We start from the raw sequence: 13,823 nt of genomic DNA on the forward strand, positions 1-13,823 counted from the left end.
TCACACTCTTTTTTTTTTTTTTTTTTTTGTATTCTATATTTTCGCCCCCAGGCCCCGATGTGGGTCAGTGACCTGTGCCCGGGTGGGCTAATCCCCTTAAAAAAAATCTAATCACTTAACGAGCGTATAAACACCCATAATGTTATTTATTTTATTTGTCTCATCATTCTTCGTAGTAACTCGTCACAACTTCTGTCAATCTATAGTAGGATATTAATTTCTTCCTTCTCTCTAAAAAATTATTATATGAATATTCAATTAAATGGAAGATCAACATAATTCTTATGCAACGAATGTCACTGAGCTGTGCCTACAGTAAACTCAGCTTGGTCATCACTACAAAAATAATAGTTTGGGTAGCCAATAGGTAACTCCGGTGTTTTAACCTTAAACTGCAATGTGAATAAGTTGGATATAAGAATATTCTATAGTTACCCTATTAATATAAGCCTTCATATTCTGAGTCAGTTTGTGATAGAAAACGTAATTAAATGTAAACCTAAACTAATCTAAGCCAAGGCTCATTTGTTTGTTCTTTAAGTACGTAGGTTTGGTGCCGTGGTTACTTTGAACGTTCAATAAACATTAACAACGATAGTATTTTATTTATAAATTTACTATGAATTTGCATTACGGGCTCAGTTCCGTATTTCTTGACGAATAAACTTAGCTTCCACCTGATAAATCGGCGACCATTGTAGAGCTCTGAAGTATGGCGGTACAGGAGTTTGGACCATCACTTCTCCCTAAAAAAAACAACTCCCTTAATCAAAACATGACACGATGTCTAATTGATCTTAAACTTTATTATCGTGAACACCTTACTTCCCATTCTTCTCACTGATTGTTATTCAGTATAGACTTGGGTTAGGAAACATATGATACCTGCCTAAATAAAACAGACCAGACTAAAGTGACAACATTTTCCTTATCTCTGTAGGCCCTACAGAGGGTACTTGTTTACCGCGGACTGCTGTGAGAGATGGACTGTTCCCGATAACCTACAGTGTCGGGTATCGGGAACAGTCCATCTCTCACAGCAGTCCGTGGTAAAAAAAGGATCACGCCTCCCTCTGCCGACTGATAGTGACCACATGACCACTGATAACAAACACTAAAGCACACTCTCTCTCTCTCTCTCTCTCTCTCTCTCTCTCTCACACACATTTAATCCCTAATCGAATTGAAATGGACTAAGCTCAAAACGAATTGTCTAGCTGGGTATCTGTCTAATTTAAGTACCCGTGTCAAAGGTCAAGATTAAAGCTGAAGATTAAATATGAAAAACGGCGTGTCATGAATCTCACTCTAGGTACCCTTGATGATAATGCCAGCCAATGATAATTCTTCCCCGGTTACTCGATTTTGTTAATAGTCACATTTTATTAAGTCGTGTGGAGGGGGGTGTTTGTGTCGCACACAGGGTGGTGAAATGCGTCTATTGGTCCCTCCTGTTGGCCTCACTGACCACTTTATCACCTACTGCAGCAGATGAAAAGTCGGGGGAAAGGTAACACAACACACGGCATCAAAATACGGTAATCAAAATACTTTTACTGTCGTTCTTGTTGACTTAGAACAGTTAAAGGAGATAAGATTAAAATCTAGGACTGAACCGTGGATGTCTAGGCAAATATGAGAATCCATCATACACAGATCAACTCCCTCGCAAGAGACCGACTTGATGGCGAGTTACACAGAGAATTTCGTAGGATAAGAAACAAAGTAGAGAGGTAAAAAAAAGCGAAATCAGAATACTTAAAATAATAAAATGGGGAAAGTATAAATAATACAAAACTATGGAAGCAAATGTGATCCATTGCACACAGCCACAAACCACAAGAACGTGCCAGAGTAGTGCTAAATGTTGACAATGATCCGTCACGATGCTTTTGAAGTTGCAAACTATTTTAATTCCATTTATACAACAGCTGCTTCATCTTTATTCAACTATCTGCAGGTAGCCTCAAATAATTACAGCGTAGGTTCAGATGTTTTTAAATCCCACTACAGAAATAATTCACTCCTGACAGTCTTCAACTTCACTCTGTAACAGAGAACGTTGTGCTGAACGACAGCACAGGATTTTAAGGGGTGGTTGAAATGACCTATCCACCTCAGACAGTCCAAGCGTTATATTTATCAACAAACTCTCACATCTATTCCTGTACATATACTGAAAATAAACATCTGATGGTTTTGTTGGTTATCTTTCGTTAATACTGTTTACCATTGTTGTATACCTGCACTGTATAGGTACTGTATACATCGAAAACAGTATACCTGCAAGGTTTATGACTATAAATACCGTATATCTGCGTTGTCTATACACTTCATAAATTATATACCAGCATCGTTTATAAATACTGTACATGCAAAACAATTGTAAACTTGAATGATGATTTTACTGAATCACCATTATTATTATTATTATTATTATTATTATTATTATTATTATTATTATTATTATTATTATTATTATTATTATTATCATCATCATTATTATTATTATTATATCCAATCAGTTTGTTACCTCTGTATACTTTTTGGTTACCTATCTTACAATATTCTCAAACTGTCAGTGACCTCGACCCGTCAGAGATAAGAAGTTTTAGGAACGCTATTGCCAGCACCCGCAAACCATCCAAACAATGTCCTTATTGAAGATGCCAAAAACTATGAGGCTGTCTTATGCCTCCCAGGCCAGAACATTTTAGCAGGTGTGGATATTGAAGAATAATTCTACAATGTACAAATGAATGATTTTTCTATGAGCATTATGGAGATTGTGAGCTGTGAGTGAGCAAGGGGGGGAGAGTGACGGGCTACGGGAGGGAGTGACGGGCGACGTGAGATAGTGAGTGTACTGTGCCAGAGAGTGAGTTACCCTGCAGGAGGAAGACATCTCCCAAGGTGCCTCTCTCCTACTGTCCCTCACAACCTGTTCTTCCCCAACACACGGAGTCTTTTACAACGCTATAGTGAGTTTTTCCTCCAAACACCTGAAGAGTGGGCTGGGGTGACGATTCTTCAGGTTCGGTTAGGTAAGGTTAGGTAAGGTTAGGTAAGGTAACGTAAGGTAAGGTGTGATCAAGTTAGGTTAAGTTAGGTAAGGTAAGGTGTGATCAAGTTAGGTTAGGTTAGGTAAGGTTTGGTTAGGTTAGGTTAGAATGCTTTTTCGGGTTATCGAACTGGATTAATGTTTCTTAAAAATACACATTGAAAAATTAAAGTTCTTGTAGATGTATTGTAGTGACTTACTGTATATATCGGGATATTCTTACCTCACCCATGAAAAATGATACCATTAAATGCGTCGTTTTTGGCTCTCTTTCGTAATAAAAAATATATATCCGTAAACATCACCAACAGCAACAGGACATGACTTTCAGAATAATGAAGAGATTAAGAGATAGATCGTGTTTTCGACTTTAGTTAATTCAAGTAGGTGGTATCTTGGTTGTGGAGTGAAGTTAGGTTAGGTTTAGGATATTCTGTGGAAGTGTGGCTAGCAGGTATGTCTCAGGTGATCACACGAGTAAGGCGTCACATTGAGTGTAAACTTTTACCTATACGAGAGAGAAAAAAATCAACACAATTAAACCAAAGATCAGTGATAAGACTCTTGCTAATTATGCCACTCACACAATGATCGATAGTAAGTATTTTTGTCCACAGTAAATGTATCAATAACGAGTAGATTGATATTTGTAGTGGATTATCACGGGGATCTTTACCTTTATAACCATAACTGTGAGAAGGTTACGTTAAGGTCAATGGTCAGATAAGGAGGAGGTCGTCAAGAGCGTGGTGAATACTGAGAGTCATGAAGACGCCTAAGTTATTGAAAGATTTTTATCACTTGAAGATTAGGTCTCCTAGTTTATTTCTCCTGATGATTAAACACCCTAACGTTACTTTGTACTGTGCACATCATTGTCATTCAAACCCACCGCGCTTGTAGAATCTCAGAAAACGGGGAACATTGATAAAGAACAACTCACCTAATGGATGTTACGGAATTATTTGATGAAATGTACCCAACTACGGGTATATAATATTAATTGTATGTACTCATAGCATTAAGGAGAACTCAAGGCATCGTTAAGGTGGTTGGGAGAGTCCAACCAGTACAGAGTAGTGTACTATAAGTCTTCAACTTCACTCTGTAACAGAGAACGTTGTGCTGAACGACAGCACAGGATTTTAAGGGGTGGTTGAAATGACCTATCCACCTCAGACAGTCCAAGCGTTATATTTATCAACAAACTCTCACATCTATTCCTGTACATATACTGAAAATAAACATCTGATGGTTTTGTTGGTTATCTTTCGTTAATACTGTTTACCATTGTTGTATACCTGCACTGTATAGGTACTGTATACATCGAAAACAGTATACCTGCAAGGTTTATGACTATAAATACCGTATATCTGCGTTGTCTATACACTTCATAAATTATATACCAGCATCGTTTATAAATACTGTACATGCAAAACAATTGTAAACTTGAATGATGATTTTACTGAATCACCATTATTATTATTATTATTATTATTATTATTATTATTATTATTATTATTATTATTATTATTATTATTATTATTATCATCATCATTATTATTATTATTATATCCAATCAGTTTGTTACCTCTGTATACTTTTTGGTTACCTATCTTACAATATTCTCAAACTGTCAGTGACCTCGACCCGTCAGAGATAAGAAGTTTTAGGAACGCTATTGCCAGCACCCGCAAACCATCCAAACAATGTCCTTATTGAAGATGCCAAAAACTATGAGGCTGTCTTATGCCTCCCAGGCCAGAACATTTTAGCAGGTGTGGATATTGAAGAATAATTCTACAATGTACAAATGAATGATTTTTCTATGAGCATTATGGAGATTGTGAGCTGTGAGTGAGCAAGGGGAGAGTGACGGGCTACGGGAGGGAGTGACGGGCGACGTGAGATAGTGAGTGTACTGTGCCAGAGAGTGAGTTACCCTGCAGGAGGAAGACATCTCCCAAGGTGCCTCTCTCCTACTGTCCCTCACAACCTGTTCTTCCCCAACACACGGAGTCTTTTACAACGCTATAGTGAGTTTTTCCTCCAAACACCTGAAGAGTGGGCTGGGGTGACGATTCTTCAGGTTCGGTTAGGTAAGGTTAGGTAAGGTTAGGTAAGGTAACGTAAGGTAAGGTGTGATCAAGTTAGGTTAAGTTAGGTAAGGTAAGGTGTGATCAAGTTAGGTTAGGTTAGGTAAGGTTTGGTTAGGTTAGGTTAGAATGCTTTTTCGGGTTATCGAACTGGATTAATGTTTCTTAAAAATACACATTGAAAAATTAAAGTTCTTGTAGATGTATTGTAGTGACTTACTGTATATATCGGGATATTCTTACCTCACCCATGAAAAATGATACCATTAAATGCGTCGTTTTTGGCTCCTCTTTCGTAATAAAAAATATATATCCGTAAACATCACCAACAGCAACAGGACATGACTTTCAGAATAATGAAGAGATTAAGAGATAGATCGTGTTTTCGACTTTAGTTAATTCAAGTAGGTGGTATCTTGGTTGTGGAGTGAAGTTAGGTTAGGTTTAGGATATTCTGTGGAAGTGTGGCTAGCAGGTATGTCTCAGGTGATCACACGAGTAAGGCGTCACATTGAGTGTAAACTTTTACCTATACGAGAGAGAAAAAAATCAACACAATTAAACCAAAGATCAGTGATAAGACTCTTGCTAATTATGCCACTCACACAATGATCGATAGTAAGTATTTTTGTCCACAGTAAATGTATCAATAACGAGTAGATTGATATTTGTAGTGGATTATCACGGGGATCTTTACCTTTATAACCATAACTGTGAGAAGGTTACGTTAAGGTCAATGGTCAGATAAGGAGGAGGTCGTCAAGAGCGTGGTGAATACTGAGAGTCATGAGGACGCCTAAGTTTTTGAAAGATTTTTATCACTTGAAGATTAGGTCTCCTAGTTTATTTCTCCTGATGATTAAACACCCTAACGTTACTTTGTACTGCGCACATCATTGTCATTCAAACCCACCGCGCTTGTAGAATCTCAGAAAACGGGAAACATTGATAAAGAACAACTCACCTAATGGATGTTACGGAATTATTTGATGAATTGTACCCAACTACGGGTATATAATATTAATTGTATGTACTCATAGCATTAAGGAGAACTCAAGGCATCGTTAAGGTGGTTGGGAGAGTCCAACCAGTACAGAGTAGTGGACTATAAGAGCTAAATGTAGATTGTGTTGGAAGGTCATTCTATGGACGGCTGTGAACGTTTAGTGGACATAGTTACCACAGGTAACCGATGAAACTATGATAAGAACATTGATTTGGAAAAAGGATAAATGTATCAAAACTATGTGAAGTGTTGGAAGTGATCCAGAAACTATATATCAAAGGGAATATCTTGTATGCATCGGTGTGAACTTAATACACCTCGTCTCCTCGGGTGACATATACCCACGACATGTACAGTGATCAGAGAATCGTATGTCTGTGTTCAAGTAGTGCATGTGAGAGGATGATCCCTAATTACAGTTTTAAGTGAAGTGGATATACCCACGCCATGAACATTCGACGCGCGGCTTTTGTTTCAGGGTAGCGTCCTTTGTACCCGGGCTACAGGTTTGAGTTAATGATACAGCCCAATTAATTTCCCCAGGAACTGTCAAACCTGAGCCGTACTTTAGTATGTAAGTTAGGATTAAAATATGTATTTATAAGGCATAAGTCGGTGCCTCGGGTATCATGTTTAAATTTTCGGTGTTGAAAAATATTTATTCAAATTATTGCTCATTTCTCCGTCGTTATCAGTGAGCTCGCCGGTATCTGACCGTATTGGTCCAATCTTTTCTCGTGTTTTAGTTTGATACATTTGGTAGAATCCTTTGGGGTTTGTCTTCGCCTTCCTTGCTATCCTTACCTCATTATTCCTCTTGGCTTTCCTTATCTCGGTTTTAACCCTACTCGCCAATATCTTATAATAATCCTGGAGGTAAATTTCGCCACGCTTTATCCTTCTACCTATAGCCTTCCTTTGGCCAATGATGCTCTTTAAATAATTATTTATCCATTTAGGGTCATTGTTGTCTGATCTGAGTTTTCTGTATGGTATGTTCTGCCTTTGTGCATTAAGTAACTCATTATTTAAATTGTCGTGGAACTCGGCAATCTCAGACCTCGTTATCAGGTCCGAGTCATCTGTCAGGTTCACTGCCAAGCGCGACACCCCCTCTCTCAGCTGCCTCTTTAAACTGTCAAAGTTTGCCCTTCTGAAATCTGGTACTTCAGTGGAATTTTCCTTACGTCTGCCCTGAAAATCTAACTGGAATCTAATTTTTTTGTGATCGCTGTTTGCAAGTTCGTTCCCTACCTAGACATTGCTAATGAGGTTTTCTCTGTTCGACAGAACTAAATCGAGTATATTATTACCCGGTGTGGGTTCGGTTATATGTTGACTTAGGAAACAGTCCTGGATCGTCTCGAGAAAATCCTCTGATTCTGAGTTACCCGTAAGGTCAGTCCAATCTATTTGGCCAAGGTTAAAGTCGCCTACTATACAGACTTTCTTGTGTATGGAAGCCCTGCGCATTTCATCCCAGATAAGTCGCTCATTGACTCTATCAAGATTGGGAGGTCTATATATTACTCCTATGATTAATTTTTCCCTGCCGTCGCTTAATTCTATCCAAATTGTTTCTGTATTCCGCTCAGTTTTTATTTCCTTATTTATTTCACACTTCATATTATCCCTAACATAGATTGCTACTCCGCCTCCTTTCCTGGTCTGCCTATCGGTATGGAACAATTTGTAACCCGCAATTTGGTATTCGACCGGCAACTCACGTGAGTCTAGGTTGATCCATGTTTCAGTGAATGCTATTATATCGATTTTTCGGTACATACCAAGGCCCTAATATCATCTATTTTGTTGCGCCTACTCTTTCACCAACACAAGTTCCCCGCGTTTTGAACTCACCAGAACGGCGGCCATTACCCCCGTGTTTGCCCCACCATGTGAGATGACTGCTCACAGCTATGCTACTCCACTGTGAACTTGTGGATTCCCGGCATATCACCACAGAGGAGTAGGAAAACATAATGGGCTGCTTGAGAAACTCTGTGGTCATCACTTGGAGCGACCTATAATACCAGGTGTAGAAACAGTACTGGTATGTCTATTGGTGGAGCCCTCGTCTCTACCCAAGTGGTGTGCGAACGAGGTGCCTGATATGTGTGTCTAGATATGACAAGGGGTTCCATACTTGTAGGTGTGGCGTGTAACCGGGGCGTGGTGAGATGGTGTTACAAGTTGGTGAGTTGGTTCTGTACAGAGGTGAGATGGTGCTATAATAACCTAGGGTGCTATATTCCAAACTGGTGAAGCAGTCTGATGTGTTGGGTGTTGTTGTAAGAAGGGATGACCGAGGTAAGGAGGTCAGTGATTGTTATGAGTAATGAGTATGTGGATGACACGCAATTAATGTAAGACGTCTGTTGTTGAGCAGTGTAACCAAAATCATAGTTGCTCTTCTGAGGAAGGCCAACTCTTCTTCTATTTTGACGGAATGCAATATATATATATATATATATATATATATATATATATATATATATATATATATATATATATATATAAAACAAAGAAGTATGTCTGTGTGTGTGTTTGTTTCTGTGTATGTGTGTCTGCACGAGAATCTCGGAAACTACTTTACCGATTTGTAGTGATGATGGATGGTGTTATATGTAGTGATGATGATGGATGGTGTTATATGTAGTGATGATGACTGATGTTATATGTAGTGATGATGGATGTTGTTATATGTAGTGATGATGGATGGTGTTATATGTAGTGATGATGATGGATGGTGTTATATATAGTGATGATGAATGATGTTATATGAAGTGATGATGGATGTTGTTATATGTAGTGATGATGGATGGTGATATATGCAGTGATGATGGATGATGTTATATGTAGTGATGATGGCTGGTGTTATATGTAGTGATGATGGGTGGTGATATATGTAGTGATGATGGATGGTGTTATATGTAGTGGTGATGGATGGTGTTATATGTAGTGATGATGGATGATGTTATATGTAGTGATGATTAGACAATAAAATAATAACAGTTTAATGCTAAAAAAAATATACTTTGCTGTACCGTTGTAGTGAAAACATGGTGGAACTTACATACACCGTTAATGAACTATCGATGGAAGAAGTTTTGGGGACTGAACAATGAGACAATGTGGAGCCTCCTGGAAGGTGGCGTCCTACCGTGGCCTACTGGATGAGCCGCCCGGAGCAAACAGCGGACAGTCGGTCACAGGAAACAGATCAGGAAAGGGAATCCCGTCTTAATGCTAACAGAAAGCGAACAGCGGACAGTCGGTCACAGGAAACAGATCAGGAAAGGGAATCCCGTCTTAATGCTAACAGAAAGTGAACAGCGGACAGTCGGTCACAGGAAACAGATCAGGAAAGGGAATCCCGTCTTAATGCTCAGAGAGAGCGAACAGCAGACAGTCGGTCACAGGAAACAGATCAGGAAAGGGAATCCCGTCTTAATGCTCAGAGAGAGCGAACAGCAGACAGTCGGTCACAGGAAACAGATCAGGAAAGGGAATCCCGTCTTAATGCTGACAAACAGCAAACAGCAGAAAGGCTTTCTCTAGAAAATGATAAAGCGCATGAAATTCGTTTGAATGCTAATAGACAGAGAGCTGCGGGATCCAGAATTCTAAGAAAGAATACACAGTGGCATCCACTTGCAAGAGCAGCACTTAACTATGACAATGAGATAGAATATGAAAAGTATCCCTCTGTTGTCATTGGCAACAGAGGGATAAGAAATGTGAACACTGCGGTGCAAAGAAGTATAAAGGAGAATCTGCTGGACTGTGCTGCTCTCATGGGAAAGTACGACTGCCAAATTTGGTAAAACCACCACAACCATTGAAGACTCTCATGCTGGGAACAACACCAGAGTCAAAACACTTCTTGGAAAATATACTGAAGTACACTTCATGCTTCCAGATGACATCCTTTGGAGCTACCAGAGTAGTTCGTGAGCACGGATACATACCAACATTCAAAGTCCAGGGTCAAGTCTATCACAAACCAGGATCCCTCTTACCACTGGAAGATGAGCAGGCAAAGTTCCTCCAAATCTACTTCATGGGAGATCATGAAAAGCAGACTACTATCAGATTTGGCAATATTCAAGGTGTCAGACATGACATTGTCCTATCTATCCAAGAAATGCTGCATGAGCGCAACACGTATGTACAGTCATTTAAAAATGCCCTGGACAACATGCCTTCTGACGAGGACAAAGTCAGGATCAAAGCAGACACGACCCCTAAGGGAGAGCATGAAAAAAGATTCAATGCTCCTGTAGTTGATGAAGTAGCCATCCTGATTGTCGGTCAAGAGTTTGAGAAACGAGATATCATACTCAAAATGAGAGACGAGTCGCTCACAAGAAGAACATGATGCCACATGTACTGGAAGCTACAATACTGACAGGAAAAGCTAAAGGAGAGGACGTTTTAATACCAAGGATACCTCTCATCACCACTGACCTGCCATTTGAGTTAAAGCGACTTCAGTTCCCGGTTAAAGTGAGCTTTGCCATGACCATCTACAAAAGCCAGGGACAGTCCCTAAAGATGGTTGGCCTAAACCTGGTGTTTCCTTGCTTCTCTCATGGACAGTTCTATGTTGGATGATCCAGAGTGGGAACTGACAAAAATCTGTACATACTTGTTGCTAATGGCAAAACCAAAAATGTGGTCTACCTTAATGCACTTCAGTGAGACAATGTGGAGCCTCCCGGAAGTTGGCGTCCTACCGTGGCCTGGGGAAAGAGCGATCCGCTAGCAAGGAATATATTAGTTAAGACATGTTATTGTTTCACCTTTCTTTCCCTTATCGATTTGGTCAATGAAAAACCCAACCCAATGCCTAGTTCACTCTGCCCGCTACCTAACGAGCTACATACTGTCCAGAGAGGGTCTGGTGGCAGCGACCTTAAAATTAAGAATAGAGTTAAGTTATCCCCTTAGAATTAGTGACCCCAGAATCTGGCGGTATAACTTGGAGGCTTTTGGTTAGGTTAGGTTAGGTTAGGTTAGGTTAGGTTAGAAGGGTTAATGTTAAGGTGAAATAAGCCGAGGTCTAATCTTCACGTGAACAACAACAGTTATATTAATACAAGCATTTACAATACCTGAACCAAAAAATTTTTAGCAGAGAAAATTTTCCACAGGTGTGTGAATGTGTCTCAGTGCCAAAGCCAGGATGCGTCTACTACTACTAATGGTGGTGGTTGTGGTAGTCACCGAGAGTGTCCTTCCTCCTCCAGAAAGATCCTACAACATCCTCATAGTCCTGACAGTCTCCGGAACAAGTCACAGGAATGTATTTATCCCTGTAGCAGAAGGATTGGCTGACAGAGGCCACAAGGTACACACGCTAACATTATGGAACGATTTCTTTTTATTTTTTTATTCTCTCTCATGAAACACAGTTAAATGATCGGATATCGTCAGTGAGTTATTAATGTACTTTTTATTATATATCTTTTAACAATTCAGGTGTACGTATTGTCATCTCTCGCCAACTTCACTACGGACAGGAACATCACACAGTTGAACACCGGGATCAACGTCATGGAGGATGTGAAAATAAATACCTTCGACATTCTTGAAGACAATTTCGGTAAGGATGTGCGGTAGTCGCTCTCATGTAACCCGTATCTAATAGTGTCCTTTCTCCAACGGTTTCCAATTCGCTTTACGTGTGTGTGTGTGTGTGTGTGTGTGTAATGCTGTCAACACATCACTACGCTAGGACAGCAGATGTAAAATACCCATAGTTTATTTAATCTGAGTGTACTGACTACTTTACAAACACAATATGCAAATCTTAAACATCATACATTATGAGAACTACAAAAACAACAGATCACTTGAAGATTAACTTAAGTCTACCTAACCTAATCTAATCTAACCTAACCTAACCTAACCTAACCCCTCAGATCATCAGGTGTAATAATGATACATGAATCGTCTAAAATAATAATTCTTAAAAGAGTAAAATACCATAAAAGAAAAACAATTCCAAATACTAGTCCAAAAAATAATCCCGACGTTTATGTTACTGATCATTTTAATTCTCTACAATATACCTGGAAATCGTCTTTGAACAAAATTACAATAAGCCGTAAAAAAAATCTAAGTACTGGTTTAAAAAAATCTGAGTACTGGTTAAAAATTTGAGTACTGGTTAAACAAACGAGTACTGGTAAAAAATAGGAATACTGGTTAAAAAAAACCTGATTACTGGATAAAAAATCTGAATACTGGTAAAAAAATCTGAATACTGGTAAAAAAATCTGAATATTGGTAAAAAAATCTGAGTACTGGTAAAAAAACAAATGGCAAATGAAATTCAACACCAGCAAGTGCAGCGTACTTAATATTGGAAGAACAAATACTTATAATGTATACAGCCTTAACAACATCAACCTAGAGAAGTCGACTTGTGAAAGAGACCTAGGGGTACTTGTAAGCCCGGACCTACGGCCTAGAAAACAGTGCGTTAATGTTCGAAATAAGGCAAACAGAGCATTGGGTTTTATATCTAGAAGTGTAAGTAATAAGAGTGCAGAGATCTTATTGCAACTATATCTTGCTATAGTTAGGCCGCACCTCGATTATGCGGTTCAGTTCTGGTGCCCCTATTATAGAATGGATATAAATTCACTAGAGTCGGTGCAGCGAAGAATGACAAAAATGATTCCGGGACTTAGAAACCTTCCATATCAGGATAGGTTAAAGAAACTTAACTTGCATTCCCTAGAAAGACGAAGAGTGCGGGATATGATAGAAGTATTTAAGTGGGTGAAAGGAATCAATAAAGGGGATATAGATAAAGTTCTTATAATATCCGAGCAGGATAGGACTCGGAGCAACAGATTCAAGTTGGATAAGTTTAGGTTTAGGAGGGAGATAGGAAGAAACTGGTTCACAAATAGGGTGGTAGACGAGTGGAACAAGCTTAGCAACTTTGTAGTAAGTGCGGGAACTCTGGAAAGTTTCAAAAGGAGGCTAGATAGATTCATGGATGATAGAGAGTGGTAGTAACTCTCGACAGGAGCTGCCATGCACAGGCCAACCGGCCTATTGCAGACTCCTTATTTTCTTATGTTCTAATGTTATGTTGTAATACTGGTAAAAAATGAGTATTGGTTAAAATACGAGTATTGGTAAAAAATATATATTAATACTGTTAAAAATATAAATACTGGTTTAAACAAATATGAGTACTGATGAAAATAAAAGTGAGTACTGGTTAAAAATATAAGTACTGGTTAAAAATAAATCTGAGTACTGATAAAGAAAACTCCTTAATTTTACAGATGAGTTCAATTACCTCATGACCCTCCTGCCTAAATTGATTGACGATGTTTACGCGTCTCCGATATTTATGGAGCTGTACAACAAGAGGAAGATGTTTGACCTTATCATCATTGACCACATGTTTAATGAGGTAACTTATCTTAGTACAGTGCTATGATGGATAAGTGTTATGAAGTGTTGTGTTTATGATGGATAAGGGTTATGAAGTGTTGTGTTATGGTGGATAAGTGTTGTACAGTGTTGTGCTATGATGGATAAGTGTTATGAAGTGTTGCGTTATGTTGTGTTATGATGGATAAGTGTTATGAAGTGTTGTGTTATGTTGTGCTATGATGGATAAGGGTTATGA

The 13,823-nt window shown here is 38.9% G+C and overlaps 1 protein-coding gene across 5 annotated transcripts in view; it reads left to right on the forward strand.

The window, feature by feature from the left end:
• The first annotated feature begins 1,432 nt into the window (after nucleotides 1–1,432).
• LOC121856452 (UDP-glucosyltransferase 2-like) overlaps nucleotides 1,433–13,823 on the forward strand; it is a 20,688-nt gene continuing 8,297 nt past the window's right edge. Inside the window, exons 1-4 of one of the 5 annotated variants that reach the window (XM_042352055.1) lie at nucleotides 1,433–1,538; nucleotides 11,320–11,516; nucleotides 11,648–11,771; nucleotides 13,474–13,604. In XM_042352055.1, coding sequence (XP_042207989.1) covers nucleotides 11,328–11,516; nucleotides 11,648–11,771; nucleotides 13,474–13,604 — 444 coding nt within the window. In that variant the 5' untranslated portion in view covers nucleotides 1,433–1,538; nucleotides 11,320–11,327. Of the gene's footprint in view, nucleotides 1,539–2,855; nucleotides 2,982–3,016; nucleotides 3,045–4,971; nucleotides 5,161–11,319; nucleotides 11,517–11,647; nucleotides 11,772–13,473; nucleotides 13,605–13,823 lie in introns of those variants that run through there. The other 4 variants (XM_042352053.1, XM_042352056.1, XM_042352054.1 and 1 more) reach the window with 4 other exon arrangements.

Source organism: Homarus americanus, unplaced genomic scaffold (genome assembly GCF_018991925.1).
Source record: "Homarus americanus isolate GMGI-L3 unplaced genomic scaffold, GMGI_Hamer_2.0 scaffold29324, whole genome shotgun sequence".
Classification (NCBI taxonomy): domain Eukaryota; kingdom Metazoa; phylum Arthropoda; class Malacostraca; order Decapoda; family Nephropidae; genus Homarus; species Homarus americanus.